Source organism: Meriones unguiculatus, chromosome 10 (assembly GCF_030254825.1).
Source record: "Meriones unguiculatus strain TT.TT164.6M chromosome 10, Bangor_MerUng_6.1, whole genome shotgun sequence".
In the NCBI taxonomy this organism is placed as follows: Eukaryota; Metazoa; Chordata; class Mammalia; order Rodentia; family Muridae; genus Meriones; species Meriones unguiculatus.
The window spans coordinates 116,783,464-116,799,085 of NC_083358.1; the positions used below are offsets into that span (position 1 = coordinate 116,783,464).

Below are 15,622 nucleotides of genomic sequence, written 5' to 3' on the forward strand. Positions count from 1 at the left end.
CCTACGCTCTGGTGATGGAACTCATTTCTAACCATGAACAACATTTGAAAGCTACTTAAAAGAGAGTAGCTCTTCCCACTTCATGCCTCAGCCCCTCCTCCAAGAGCCTACTACAATTCAGTAAACCAACAAACTCCCTCTCTCCCTCCCTTCCTCTTTCCCCATCTCTCTATCTCTCTTATACACACACATTTTTTTTCTGGTTTTTTAGCTCTTCAACTCATATTGTTTTGACATCAAATCTTCCTATTAATTGTCACTTCCATGAGGTAAAATAGTCCTCCCCACCTCCAAAAGTTTTGCTAAATTACCTTATTTTCCATTACTTATGCTATATGTATTCTGTGGTATTTTCACTGACATTAGCTGACAAAGAAAAAATATGTCATTTTTATCTAGAGCACTTAATTAATCAAACACTAAAGTCCTGTAGTGTGCCAGAGACTTAAATAAATAAAACATAACTGGGAAAGTACACATCAGCATCCACTGTACTTCAGTGTCTGTTAGCTTATGATATAATACCAGCAGAGGCTGGAGTGTGAGCAAGCCTGTTAGTTTAGCAGACACACACAGACCGACAGCATTGTTATTCTAATACGTAAATGACACGTATCAACTATATTGTAATGTGAAGAAGCAGTAACCTTCCAAGCCGTTCCTAGGGGACACACCAGCCTAGTCACATGTAACCAGCACTGCGGTCCTCCTGTGGTCCTCACCTACTGTAGAATGAATATAGCCAGCTAAGGGAAACAGGGGCCACTGCACAGTCAAGCCCTGCAATGCCCTACCCTCCCCCAACACCCCAGAGAAGAAAACAGAACCCTCTGCATATGCAAAGGCCACCCGCTGGATCCTAAGTTAGTCGTTTCTCATCAGAAACGGCCGTGGTTACTCAGCCTTGCACAGGTAACTTGACTACAGAAATACAAGTATTCTAGTTGGAGCAACAGCTGGGAGACGGCTCCAAGCACCCAGCACCAGGATTAAGCTGTCTATCTCAGGCTCAGTCCAATGTGAGTCCAACACAGGAGGATGGGTTCAGGCTCACCACTGACAAGTCGAAGACTCGGGGTCCACGGAGTGTGGACACTATCATTCTCAAAGGCTGCACAGAGGAGGCTTCCAGACCGCTGCTAACAGCTTTGCACAAGCCATCAAGACATCTGTGGCCTGTAGAGCAGTTTCTCATGGACAGGTGCTTTCAGGTCTCTTAGGAAGCCTAGTTAGCGAAGTTCAAGGTTTTCAAGCCTTCTGAAACTGAAAGATGCTTCTCCTATGTTCTCGATATTTAGTTTCCCTTTTACAGTAAGAAACAAAGATACACACTTTGTAGTGAGGACACAAAACCAAATTCTTATCTTTGTGTTATAAACTTGAGAAACTCACGTCCTTGACAGAAAATGATAGCAAATAAACAGAAGAAAATGAAGGAGGCCAGGAGAAGCCTTCAGACCACTCAGTGAAGGAGAGAAGACACACTGAAAACATCACAAAACAGATGGAAACCACCACACAATGGAAAAGAATTAGTTCCTGTGCCAGCATGAGGAGCAGTGACAAAGGCTGGCCATGTGGGATCATTTTAGCCATCAGCTGAGCTCACAGACATAGAGCAAGCAAGGTAAGCTGTGCTGTTTCCCATGGAAAATGGGAGCCTAACCACAATCCCAGTTCCCCACTATTCAAAAGGAGACTCACTTTGGCCATCTGAATTCTGTAACTGAATTCACTACTTACAATATACAAAAGACCTGAGGATCTACTCCCATGCCCTTTCCCAAGAGGCACCGAGTACAAAGAAAGATACTCATGAGAAAGGGAAATGAGAAATCAAACTTTACCCTAACACATCGGACCCCTACGCAAACAAAGCCATTTAACACATGTAGTTTTTCCTCATTAAATCAGATTGCTGTGGGTCCCTTCTAACTGCAATTGCACTTAGGTACAAGTTCATGCCAAAAGCTACAGGAGCTACAGTGTTCCTTTACAGTAGTCTTGTTATTCAAATCAGTATGAAAACTATTAGAGCAAGGCCACAAGGCCAGGAAACAAAACACTGAGTCCTGGCCCCACTGCGTGTCAGACCTTATTCCATCTATTCAGTTCTTTGCAATACACAACTAAACAGACCAACAAACCCGCCACTCCTGGCTTTACTACCTCCCAATGGGTAAAACTTCCTCATCTGGCATAAGACATTTGACATTAGGATTCTGAACACTGATATTAATCACATGTGGTAATAATTCTCATGACACTAACTTGTGGTGATTTAAAACCTCATTCCATAATCTTTCTTTCTCCAGAATGCAAAGAATGTTAGATGCAAGCTGGCGCTCTTTGGCTTTTTCCAGGCTCTAAGACGAACAACCTGAAATTGTCCTCCAACTAAATTTAATTTCTTTCCCTTATTTGCCAAAAATGCCACAGGGAGGAAATCAAAATAACTAAGCATTTGCTTGTGTTTTTGCCAAGAATACCTTCCCCTACTTCCTTGATCATACAAGTTCTGTTTTTCAGAATAATTCTGAATTACAACTGTATTCTGGCCTTTCCGAAAAGCTTTGTGTGTTGTGTAATGCAGCCAACACCGAGATTCTTTCTGCAACAGATTAGGAATCTCTGGAGCCCAGACCTCACAAGAAGGTAACATTTAAAGCCACTCAAGCAGCAGTGGCACAGGATCCAATCGGATTGCTGTAAATTGTTCCACAGATTAAACTTTAAAATATAACCAGGCGCGGGGGGGTGTACAATGTCAGCCACTGTCAGTGCGCCTATAAAAACCAATACTGTGGAATGTAGACAGTAGAGGTGAGTGTTAATTTTACGTAGGGTCTCTGTAACCTGGCAGCGGCTTAGTGCGCCTCAATGTCACATTCCTTACCTCTAAAGTCCCTACCCTGAGTATCCTCAGAATGGTGACGATCACATACCACAGATAAACACAGGACTACATGAGAGAAGACACACCCAGTCTGTCTGTACCAGCACACTCTCACCACACTACAGACACACGGTGTTGGCACAAACGAATATTACAGTGGGTCCGAGTCAGAAAATATCAAACCTCCAGTTAAAAATTTGCTACTGGCCCTTTTCATTCACTATACTGTATCTATATAATTCACCATAAAGTAGCTTGGGTTTCTGGCATTACCTCATACTACTCCTTCTGCCTGTAATGTCCATATACATGTGTTTGAAAGTGACACCATCTCCAGACTATAACATCTCCAAATCTGCCATCTTTCCAACCTCCTCCAAGCTGAATACTGGCCTGTTCTGCAGCAGTCTGCTCTGTAGTGAAATGAGACGTGATCCATACAGAGCTGGCTCCTGGCGTCGAGCTCTGCTGTGGCCTGACGTGTCTAGTATGTACCAGTGACAAATAAAGGACAGGTACCCAGTCGTGCCCATCTTCTCACTTTCTGCGAGGAGGAGGGAGTTTCTGCAGTGACTTCTCCGCTTAGCACAGACGCCACGCCACGAGGTTAATGTTTCACGTGGAGACGTTAATGTGCACACACCACCAACCGCAAATCTCACAATCTTCGTATACCCACATTATACTTACTAGCTGGAACAATAAAGTCTCTATGTAACTCATAGGTCATGAGAGGTTCTGGAAGACTCCTGGGGGGGAAAAACACAGCTCAATTACCCAACAAAGCCAGACAGGTCATCTGAGTCTCTTCACAACACTGTATTAAACTGCTTGTGCACGTCTGAGCGGACACGCAGGTCGCCCTACTAGATACCTTTAAATATCAGACACGCAAACCACAGCGACTACCAACGGGTGCTGCTCCCAGGCACTGTCAACCCAGACAACCACAGATTCTTATCAGCTCTAGGCACACAATGTTTCACCTCTAATCTTGGAAAATACCTTTGTGGACATCTAGCTTTACATAGGAGTTGCACATACTAATGTATTTAACTCAAAATTTTTATAACCAAATGTAAGAAGGGAGTTTTGAAAGGCATCTTTAAAATAGTTATCAGAAGAATACATAAAAAAATATTAAAAAATAAACCCTCACCTTTTGATATTTCTACTGAAATAGCTTGCCTAAAAGCATATAGTGGTTCTTAACCTGTGCATCACAATCCCCTTGAGGCTGCATATCATATACTTACATCACAACTCAAAACAGCAGCAAAATTACAGTTATAAAGTAGCAATGAAGTAATTTCATGGTTGGGGTCACTACAACATAAGAGACTACAAAAACAATCCTGTACAACAACAGATCATCGAAAATGCAAATCAAAATGAAACAGAGACTTCACCTTACACCCATCAGAATGGCTAAGATCAAAAACTCAAGTGAGAACACATGCTGGAGAGGATGTGGAGAAAAGGGAACCCTCCTCCATTGCTGGTGGGAATGTAAACTTGTACAACCACTTTGGAAATCAATCTGGCGCTTTCTCAGGGAGGTATCTCCATCCCTGATCTCAAGCTGTACTAAAGAGCAACAGTAATAAAAACTGCATGGTACTGGCATAGAAACAGAATGGTGGATCAATGGAATTGAATAGAAGACCCAGAAATAAACCCACACACCTTTGTATACTTGGTATTTGACAAAGAAGCCAAAATCATGCAATGGAAAAAAGACAGCATCTTCAACAAATGGTAAACATGTAGACATCCAGTCTAACTGGACATCTACATGTAGAAAAATGCAAAAAAAAAACCCCATACTGATCTCCCTGCACAAAATTAAAGTCCAAGTGGATCAAAGACCTCAGCACAAAACCAGACACACTGAACCTGTTAGAAGAAAAAGTGGGGAAGACCCTAGAACTCATTGGCACAGGAGACAACTTCCTGAATAGAACAGCAGCATAGGCTCTAAGAGCAACAATCAATAAATGGGACCTCATGAAACTGAAAAGCTTCTGTAAAGCAAAGGACACTGTCATTAGAACAAAACAACAGCCTACAGACTGGGAAAGGATCTTCACCAACCCTATATCTGACAGAGGGCTAATATCCAGAATATATAAAGAACTCAAGAAGTTAAACAGCAACAAATCAAGTAACCCAATGGAAAAAAAAATGGGATACAGAGCTAAACAGAGAATTCTTAGTAGAAGAATATCGAAGAGCAGAGAAACACTTAAAGAAATGTTCAACATCCTTAGTCATCAGGAAAATGCAAATCAGTATGACCCTGAGACTTCACCTTACACCCATCAGAATGGCTAAGATCAAAAACTCAAGTGAGAACACATGCTGGAGAGGATGTGGAGAAAAGGGAACCCTCCTCCATTGCTGGTGGGAATGTAAACTTGTACAACCACTTTGGAAATCAATCTGGCGCTTTCTCAGACAATTAGAAATAGTGCTTCCTCAAGATCCAGCTATATCACTCCTAGGCATATATCCAAAAGTATTTTCAAGTACACAACAAGGATATTTATCAGCAATTAAAACCAAGGAAATCATGAAATTTGCAGGCAAATGGATGAAACTAGAAAAGATCATCCTGAATGAGGTATCCCAGAAGCAGAAAGACACACATGGTATATACTCACTTATAGGTGGATATTAGACATACAATATAGAATAAACATACTAAAATCTGTACATCTAAAGAAGCTAAGCAAAGAGGAGGACCCTGGATAAGATGATCAATCCTCACTCAGAAAGGCAAATGGGAAGGACATCGGAAGAGGGAAAAAACAGGGAACAGGACAGGAGCCTACCACAGAGGGCCTCTGAAAGACTCTAACCAGTGTATCAAAGCAGATGCTAAGACTTATAACCAACCTTTGGGCAGAGTGCAGAGAATCATATGAAACAAGGGGGAGATAGAAAGACCTGGGGGGGACAGGAGCTCCACAAGGAGAGCAACAGAACCAAAAAAATCTGGGCACGGGTCTTTTCTGAGACCGATACTCCAACTAAGGACCATGCATGGAGACAGACATAGCCCATGGCAGCTCAGTCTCCAAGTGGGTTCCCTAGTAATAGGAACAGCGACTGTATCTGACATGAACTCAGTGGCTGGCTCTTTAATCACCTCCCCCTGAGGGGGGAGCAGACTTACCAGGTCACAGAGGAAGACAATGCAGCCAGTCCTGATAAGACCTGATAGACTAGGGTCAGATGGAAGGGGAGAAGGACCTCCCCTATCAGAGAACTTAGGGAGGGGCATAGGAGGAAATGAGGGAGGGAAGGTGGGATTGGGAGGGGATGAAGGAGGTGGCTACATCTGAGATAGAAAGTAAATAAACTAATTTATAAAAAAAAATTAAAAAAGAAAGTTCTTATTAAAAAAAAAAGCTGAAATCATATGCAGTACAGTCTCTGACTGCAGTAAAAAGGAAGGGGCAGAGGAGACGGTACAGTGGGCGAAGTGTTTGTGACAAGGACAGCCAAATCAAAAGCTGAGTGTGCTATCGTCCAGCTTCCAGCAGAGGCCTGAGCACCATTCTGGGGCTGGCCGACTCCAGGTTCAAAACAGCCTGTCTCAAAAAATAAAGTAGTGACACCCAAAGTCAACCTCTAGTCAGTGTGTGTGCATGTGTGAAGGTGGCAGGGAGATTTATACTGGAACACCTACAAAGAACAAATGAGAAAGCATTTATTTCTAAGATGTGGGAATAACTTTAATAAGGGTAATCTCTTTTTAAATGGACAGACATTTCACCTAAGAATATACATGGGTGGTGATTAAGTTCACACACCAAGGAAAATTTGGACACTGGGGAAGTTCACACTAAAAGGACAATGGGGTGGCAACACGCACGTATTAGAATGACTAAAGCAAAAAAGCTGACCACCTTCAGGGAGCAGGACCCTGCACACCATTGGCGGGGAATGCAAAGAAGTGCGTCACATTTGGAGAAGCTCATCAGTTTCCCGAGAGTTAAGCACCCTCCTCCCACGTGGTCCAGGTGTTTACCCACTAGATTCATCCAAAGGAAATGAAAACCTTTGTCTCTAAGATCTCTACACAGACACTGAAGGAGCTTTGTGCGCAAAGAGCTACAGGCACCCGAATACACATCAATAGACCAACGGGAACAGCTACCAATGATGAGAAGGGAATGCAGAGGAGGGAAGAAGAAAACTTAGCGAAGTGATTGGACAGGCTCAGTATTAATTTTGCTGACGGCTTCCTAAGTGTACAAAAGATGCCAAGCCTATCAGAACACATCAGAACATACACAGCAAGTATGTGCAGCCCGCCCCAAGTCAGTCATACTCCAAAAAGGCTGTGAAAGGCACACAGCACCTCAATGTTTTTACTTATAAAAGAATTACACATGTGAGATTCACGAAGAAAAGCTATCCAAAACACATTACATAAAAAAACAATGTTTCCAGACGTGTTTCCAGCACACAGGTACAACTACTACAACCCACAGCCCAGAGAACTAGATGCCAGTGACATCACATCCTCAACCAGGAGAGAGACTTCAGGGCTTTTGTTTCCCAGTGCAGAAGAGCAGAAAGTAGAAAGGAAGAGAAAGGTAATCCATTTTCACGTAAGAAGAGTTCAGATGATAGGAAAAAGAACACGTAGTGACACCATGGGGAGTATTTCTCCTCCAACAAAACTGAACGTGTGTCTAAACATCTTCTCCCAGCTACTTATGTCACTGCCACATGTCGGCCGGCAATACTGCACAAAAGTAAATACATTAATGTTAGGGAAGCAGTAATAAAAATGATGAGTTCTCCATTCAGATTTTAGAATGCTGAGTCACTGCATCCTGCAGCCTCCGCCTGGCATGCCTTTAAGCCACTGCTCTTTGCCACCTGCTGGGCTCTGCTGAAGGATATAAATCCTAATATTTACCCAAGCTGGTGTTTCCTTCCCTAAAAAACCCATTCCAATTTTCACACTTAAAACAAGCTTCCTCCAGGTAAAAAAAATCACTTGACTAGAACATCACAAACTGCTCATTTTTTTGTCTAAGAGTGGGAAACCGTGGCAATGAAAATGCCACTGGCTATTAAAACCATGGACTGCCTAGAAAGAAAATCACTCAGAGGACCAGGATTCAGGCCTCTCACATGAGAAGGAAAATACTGCCCAACTCAGTAGAAGACAAAGGGAGTGCCACGTGAAGGTTAGAAATGATTGTTTTGTTTTTTTCCAAGACACAGGCAGGCTGCTTCCCTGCTTTCTGATTCTGCCTCGAGCTTTGACTGTTTCCTTCCTCAGCCTCCAGTTTTGCATCCAATACAGTGGCTGGCAATTTGGAGTATGAACAGGCAAAAGGTTAAGAGGAAAAAATGTTTGTATTTCAGTGCTATGTCCTGGTGTTGTAAATGACACCAGGGATTTCGACTCTAGCCAGCCAGGTGGCTCCAGGCCTCACGTCCACAGCATGTCCCCATCACACAGCACGTCTCTCGGGCCACAAGAATACGCTTCAGCCACAACTCTGTAGAAAACATGGAGGTATATAAAGTCTCAAGATTTCTCCCAACAACAACAAAAATCAGAAAAAAAGGTGGCCTTAGCATTCAGGAGGCAGAGATGGGTGGATCTCTGTGAATTCAGGGCCAGCCTGCTCTACAAAATGAGTCTAGGACAGCCAGGGCTACACAGAGAAACCCTATCTCAGAAAACAAACAAGCAAGCATGAAAAAGAGGAGGAGGAGGAGGAGAAAGAAGAGAAGGAAGGGAGGGACGGAGGGAGGGAGGGAAAGATCACCTAAATCCTAATTGATGTACCTACAGTGTTGCTAAGCACAGAAGCACAGGATGCAACTCACAGCTCTCAATACTTCTGCCATATTAAGAAAATCGCTCAATATGGGCAGAATGCATGGATTTTGGACCAAGCTATACAATAATAGTGTCTCATAATGTTTTTTCTGTATGCAGTAGTTGATTTAAAGTGGAATTCAGAGGAATAAAGCAATGTAATGCAAAAAGGGCGAAAATAATGCAACACAAGACCAGCATTAACAAAGAACTAGCTTCAGAAATACCAAGATCCAAAAGCAATGTGGGCATGTGTGTGTAAGAAGCCCCTCGTTTAACAAGTTAACTCCCAAACAAGGGAAAGAAGAGAACTCCATGAAGCAAGAAGCAGGAAGCACAATTTACTACCAGGAGTTCAATGTTTACTCTCAAGTTTTCCATCAATAACCATCATCTATCTGCACTGGGTAGGACGTACCAAACAGTCAATGGACCCAAGGCCACCTGCCAGAGTGGAGCACAAACAATCCTTTCTACTTTTATCCACCACTCTCTCCGGTGCCCACCTAGGCGTTTTGAGCTTCGGCACTGCTGACATTCAGGATCAGGAAATTCTTTACGGAAGGAGGAAGAGAGGAGCGCAGCATGCTCTGCAGAGGATGAGCAGCCTCATTCCCAGCTTCTACCCACCACAGATCAGTGATACTCCCTGTGACAATAAAAACTGTGACAATAAAAAAAGAAGGATGCAGGACTGCAGAGGATGCTCACAGGTGAGATTACTAACTGTTCTTCCACAGGACCCAGGAGCAGTTCCCACACCCTACACGACAGTTAAGAGTCCTTTAACTCCAGCTCCAAAGGCAACTACTGATGCCCTTCGGCTGGCTCCCACAGACGATGCACATGCATCATATGTACAAAGGCATACATGCAAGTAAAGCATCTACACACATAACATAAAAATAAATAAATCTCAAAAAAGTCTACAGATATCATCAAATGTCCTCTACACAGCCACCTGCCCCTAGTTGAATAGGACTCTACAATGAACAGAATGCAGGGAATTTATATTCTAACCCTACAGTAGGGCCCTATCATTCTAATCCTCATCTGGACTACAGTCACTGTGCTGGGAGTGGCTCCCAGCATCACTACTGACGGCAATCTAGATACTAAGGATGTATGTTTGGCTTTCCTCTTTGCTCCTGTAACAACTAATTATTCTGTAACAATGTACACAATAAGGTAAGAATGGAAAAAATGTATTTAAATGAAATGTTCAAAAGCTGCTAATGAAAACCTGAACCCAATGCCAAATTTTAATAAAACCCAAAAAGTAGGACAAACAGGCAGTGTCTAGAGGTTGACTGACTTTAGATAACAGGAAGAAAGTAGCACCACCCTGATGGGTCACTTAATAAATGAAATAACTACGGGTTTAACCATTTTTCAGGAAATACAAAGGTTAGAGAAACCTGCTATCAGACACTGTGAGGGTACAAAAGGCCACAGAAAATGTACAGAACTGGCTACCCTTTTTAAAAATCTGTTTTAAATATGTTATTCGTTTAAACAGTTATTAGTACAGTAATTTATCTGCAGAACTTTCAGTATCAAGAAAAAGAGTGGCAGAGCACAGGCTGAATGAAGACGGTGGAGTGAGGCCGCCTGCAACATAGCGACCCTGAGGAATCGTCATATTCCCCTCTCTGTGTCTCATCATTTTACAAAATACAAAGTACAGCATGGTTAGATTCTCATGTGCTCATGGAAGCCAATGTAATTTTACATGAAAACCATCCTACGATTGTATCAGCACCCTGCATTTGCCCTGCACTGGCCAAGCATGGCCGCTTCTTACTCTTCCACAGAAACAAACCTCAAAGAGCCGTGGTGTAGACTTCCAGCTGTAGCTGCCACTCCCCATGGCTGCTCTTCAGAAAACCATAAGCTTCTCAACAAGGAAGCTCCTTCATTGGAGAAATGAAACAAAGAGTGGAATGCTTTTCTAATTCCATTCCTCTGTTATTTTCTCAAATTTTCCTAGAGCTGGAGAGATGGCTCGGGGGTTCAGAACACTGGCTGCTTTTCCAGAGGTCCTAGGTTCAATTCCCAGCACCCACATGGTGGCTCATAACTATCTATGAGATCTGGTGCTCACTGCTGGCCTGCAGGCAAAATACCGTATAAATAATAGATAAAAATAAATCCTTAATTTTTTTTCCTAAAACCCACAAGTAAACTTCTCAAATACTTTTGTCTTATCATACACTTTTCTGTTCAAAATAGTTAAATTAAAGCAGTCTTCCTTTTAGTATAAAACATAAGTAGAACAGCCAAAGTATTCAACCAATAGGCTTCCTCCCTGTTGGTAGAGTGGACAGAGTGCATATACTTCCAGATCCTCGGCTCCTCTGCTGCAGTTTACTCAAAGCTGATGCTTGTAGTGGTCTGAACGCAAATGACCCCCACAGGCTCCTATACTTGAATGTTTGGTCCCCAGTTAACAGAACTGTTTGGGAAGGATTAAGAGGTATGGACTTGTTGGAGAAACATGTCACTGGGGGTGGATTCTGAGAGTTCAAAAGTCTGCCACTATGGATGAGAGGTGAGCTCTCAGCTACTGTCTCAGTGCCATGCCTGCCTGCCTGCCAGCACACTTCCCGTCATAATGATCATGGACTGACTATGGAACTGTAAGCAAGCCCTCCATTAAATGCCTTCCTTTATAAGTTGCCTTGGCTACGCTGTCTCCTCAGGGCAATAGCTCAGTGACTGAGACAGTGCTCATCACTACTGACCTCGTTCTGTGGGACACAGTAATGTAATGCATTGGGTATCTCAGAGATGTTCTCTTTGTCCGTCAGCGTCAACACAACTACTGCCATTTCTATGGAGCAGGTGTCTGGTCTGTGATAAGCGCTCACCTCAGATACTGTTTCAAAGCACTTGTTACTGTCTTCACTTCCCAATCTACGGAATTCTCCAGGTCCAGCTCACTGCAGGTTTTCACATCTGGTAAACAAGCAAGGGAAAAAAAATTAGTTAAAAATCTGACCATCCAAAGATCTGACTAGCTTACAAAACTTCCAATTTTAATTGACCAAACAACAGACAACTAACGCTGGCATTTCTCAAGAAACACATTCTATACAATCTTTTAGTAACAGCACAAGCTCGCTCTACTGCTAAACAACCTTCCTGGTACTTCAGAAAGTCTGCAGGAGAGAGAAGAGCAAAGGAGCTAAGTTGTAGACGAAGAGAGCAGAAGCACAAGAGAAGATATGGCATCTCAACAAGCCGGCTCGTGGGAAATGAATGTCACATCGTCCTCAAAGGTGCTGCTGGGCAGCACCGTGGCATGCCGCGCTGAATGGATGCGCCTTGTCGCCACCGGCGCTCTTGCTATCCACTGTGTTACTTCACGAGGAACACTAGCACCATTAGGGCAAAATGATGATTAAAATGGCAGCAGGTCAATAAACAGTCTGGTCTCACAGTCCAACATTTGCACTCATTACAGTAGCTTTCTGAAGGTTAACAGGAGATCAACCCAAACTGAAACAGGACAAGAGAGTCAAGATGCCATTTATGGTTTAGTCTAATTTTAACAACCTACAACGTGAATGTGTCAATATACCATGTTACTACATTAACATGTACAATTTTTAATTCTTTGTACTGGAAAAAACAGCTGCAATTAAAATAGAAAGTTAAAGCAAATCTACCTAAGTGAAAGGAAAAACCTTCACTCCAGCAAGCTACTCACCCACCCAGAAAATGACCTGCCTGGGCCATTCATTCTCAACTAAACTAGTTTTTCTTTGTCCTAAAACTGTGTTACTGATATTTTGCTTACAGATGCGCCTTTTTAGAAATAGGTAGTGCTCTAAAGAAAAGTGTGGGGGCTGGAGAGATGGCTCAGAGGTTAAGAGTATTGCCTGCTCTTCCAGAGGTCCTGAGTTCAATTCCCAGCAACCACATGGTGGCTCACAACCATCTATAATAAGATCCGGTGTCTTCTGTGCAAGTGTATGTGCAGATAGAACATTGTATACATGAAAGAAAGGAAAGAAAGGAAGAAAGAAAGGAAGAAAGAAAGAAAGAAAGAAAGAAAGAAAGAAAGAAAGAAAGAAAGAAAGAAAGAAAGAAAGAAAAGTGTGTAGCCAGTGTGTTGCTGGGCACTAGTAGGTCACTGCCTTTAATTCCAGTACTCGGAAGACAGAGGCAGGTAGATCTATGCAAGTTCAAGGCTAGTGTGGTCCACCAACCAAGTTCCAGGACAGCCAGGGGCTACATAGGAAAACCCTGTCTAAAAATAGAAAGAAGGAAAAGAAAGGGGGGGGTGTCTAAGTACATACAGGAAAAAAAAAAAGATGGGGAAGTTTAAAGTGTTAATCCAGGCTGAAATGAAATGACAGAAGAGTGATAAAGGCAAACATTCTAGCATAGTGCCATCCTTGTCCATCTGGGCCAGCATACCCAGCGTGGCCAGCAGCCTCAGTATTCAAAAGCTGAGTTTTAATGCTGGACTAGCCTGGAGCACTATAATCCAAGCGAGGGAGTACTCAATGCACCGGAGTTTCAGATCCTCGTCTGCACCAAGGAGATCTCAGCATAGTAAACACCCCTATAAACAGGTGTGAGCACCCTAACAACCAAGGCACAGGGAGACTGACAGGAATTATTAACAGTGGAAGCTCTCAGCCACAGCCAGGTCATTAAAGGCAAGGACGCCCGTTCTGCGGTGGTACCCTCCCCGAGAGAAGGCAGAAAGGAGGTTATAGAGAAGGGTGGTTCCTAGCCATCGATACACATCTGCCTGCCTCAACTAAAAACAAAGAGCTAGTGTGTCCAGACTTCCCCCTCTCTGCTAGGAAAAATATACTTCCTCTTTAAAAGCATGAGAAGGAACGACTGTCAAACTGGCCATACTAGCTGTGAACCCTGAAAAGCTTTAGGCATGGGCATGACAACAAGGGGACAACTGCTCCGAGCTGGACTCAAACTTTCTGAAAATAAAACAGAAAGTAATGGCTATTTTACAGCCACGACATCACACATATGAAGTCCATTACCCAAAGGTCTGGAGACTTTTTAGGCACTCCAGCATTTCTTGATTACAGCAACTGGCAGCAATATGCAATAAACCACAACAATGGCAACTGACACTGATTACATTTTGATCAGTCCCTACGATTCAGAACTCATTTGTTACTGAGCCTGTCAGACAAGCCACAGATACATTGGAGAAATCAAATTAAGCACCCTGATTAAAGATGCGATCCTTTATAACCAGGACTAAATAATTCTGTTCTAACAGCTTCGCCAACCAATTACTTCTGTAACTGAATATTCTGTCTCTCATTAAATCAATTATTTAAATCTCATTTTAACATACAAGTCAGATAACATTTTCAATAAACTCGCTACAAGCAAATCACCATTTTAAAAATCTGAGAGGCTTCAAAAGGAACTCTTCCATTTCCACATTCTACCAAATTCTCACTCTCAATTTTGAGATTCATATTCTTTCTATGGAAAAATAAGCCATCCTTCTAAATTCACAGAACAAAGGCAGCTGTCACATCACAAGTTAATGACTATATGTCTGTGTAATTAATCATCTATTAAATGTTCTCTGTTTTCAAATAGCTCAATCATCCCTGGCAGCCCTTTGCAATCAGTGGACTAGGTGGAATTCATTTATTTAGGCTTCACACCTAAACTATGTTTAGAGTGTTCACGCAGGATATATGTTCCACCACAAGTGGGGGGCCTCGTGTTTCCTCCCTAACCAAAGAACAGCATAACTCATTAGTTAAAACTCTTAAGCCACCAGCACTGAACCCAAAGGCTGGCATTTTAATACTGTATGAAAGTTTCCCTTACACAGCCACTGCTCATTTCTCTCAAGCCGGAGGTGTACACCCACTCTCACGGCATACCCACTGGTCATTTTTTTGAAGCTGGAAGTGTGCACCCATGCTCACGGCAGAGTGTCACCTATGAGGAGTTAGCACCCTAGCCAACATGGACTTGGGCCAATTCTTTTCCTTCTTTGAATACTTGAAGAAGCAAAATGTACGTGTGTTTTATAAACATGCTTTATCACCAAAAATCAAGTTTATAGCTACAGTGCTCACTCTCCTCCACTCTACGTTAAAAAAAAAAAGTATTCAATAAAAGTAAATGAGAAAATACTTTATATTAAGATCCTGCTACTTTTGTTTTCTATGGTGCTGTGTCTAAAAGAAAATAAAAAACACCCAGTCTTTTGTAAATTCGGCTCATAAATAGCAAAGCACCAGACCACATATGCTATGAGCACATTTTCTCAAGATTTCCCCTGCCCTGCTCTGGTTTCATTCTAATGTGGGAAGAAAAAAGACTATCAGGCACTTTTAACTCACCAGTTCTAATCTGCCCCTAACTGCGGTAACTCATCTTTACATTCTTATCTCAGTAAGAATTGAAACTGACTCTCCATCTGTTATTTTTCCTTGCCTTTCTCATCATTATATGTTTATAATATTTAGAAAAAAGAAAGAAGGAAAAGAAAAAGAAAAAACACCTTCTCTCCTGACCTACAGACAGCAGAGGGGCAGAGAAGGAAAGAGGTCTCTCCACAGTGGGAGGGCAGTCACTCAGCAGGGGCCAGGCAAGGCTCAGGGGGAGCTGGAAACGGAGGACACCACCTGCTGATCCCCAGGCAAAGGACAACTAAGGCAAAAGCAGCACTCATGCCCAGGAGGGAAGCAGTGGCCTTCTCCTGTACCTGACATCTCCTGTCTGCAGAAGAGGAAGGGGACAGAGCATGCTGAAGGCAGAGAAGATGCTGAGGACGTAGCAGGAAAAAAGTCAGGAGAGGAAGAAGAGTAGGGAGAAACATCTTTGTCTATTTTAAACAGGAAAGGGAGAAAAACCAC

At 42.7% G+C, this 15,622-nt stretch overlaps 1 protein-coding gene across 6 annotated transcripts in view; it reads right to left on the reverse strand.

Annotated features, from left to right (window-relative positions):
• Arhgap10 (Rho GTPase activating protein 10) overlaps window positions 1-15,622 on the reverse strand; it is a 246,939-nt gene that overhangs the window by 77,885 nt on the left and 153,432 nt on the right. For 4 of the 6 annotated variants that reach the window (XM_060393189.1, XM_060393188.1, XM_021655949.2 and 1 more), the window contains 2 exons: window positions 11,621-11,708; window positions 3,587-3,645 (listed from right to left, as the gene is read on the reverse strand). In XM_060393189.1, the coding sequence (XP_060249172.1) occupies window positions 3,587-3,645; window positions 11,621-11,708 (147 nt within the window). Of the gene's footprint in view, window positions 1-3,586; window positions 3,646-11,620; window positions 11,709-15,622 lie in introns of those variants that run through there. The other 2 variants (XR_009594839.1, XR_009594838.1) reach the window with 2 other exon arrangements.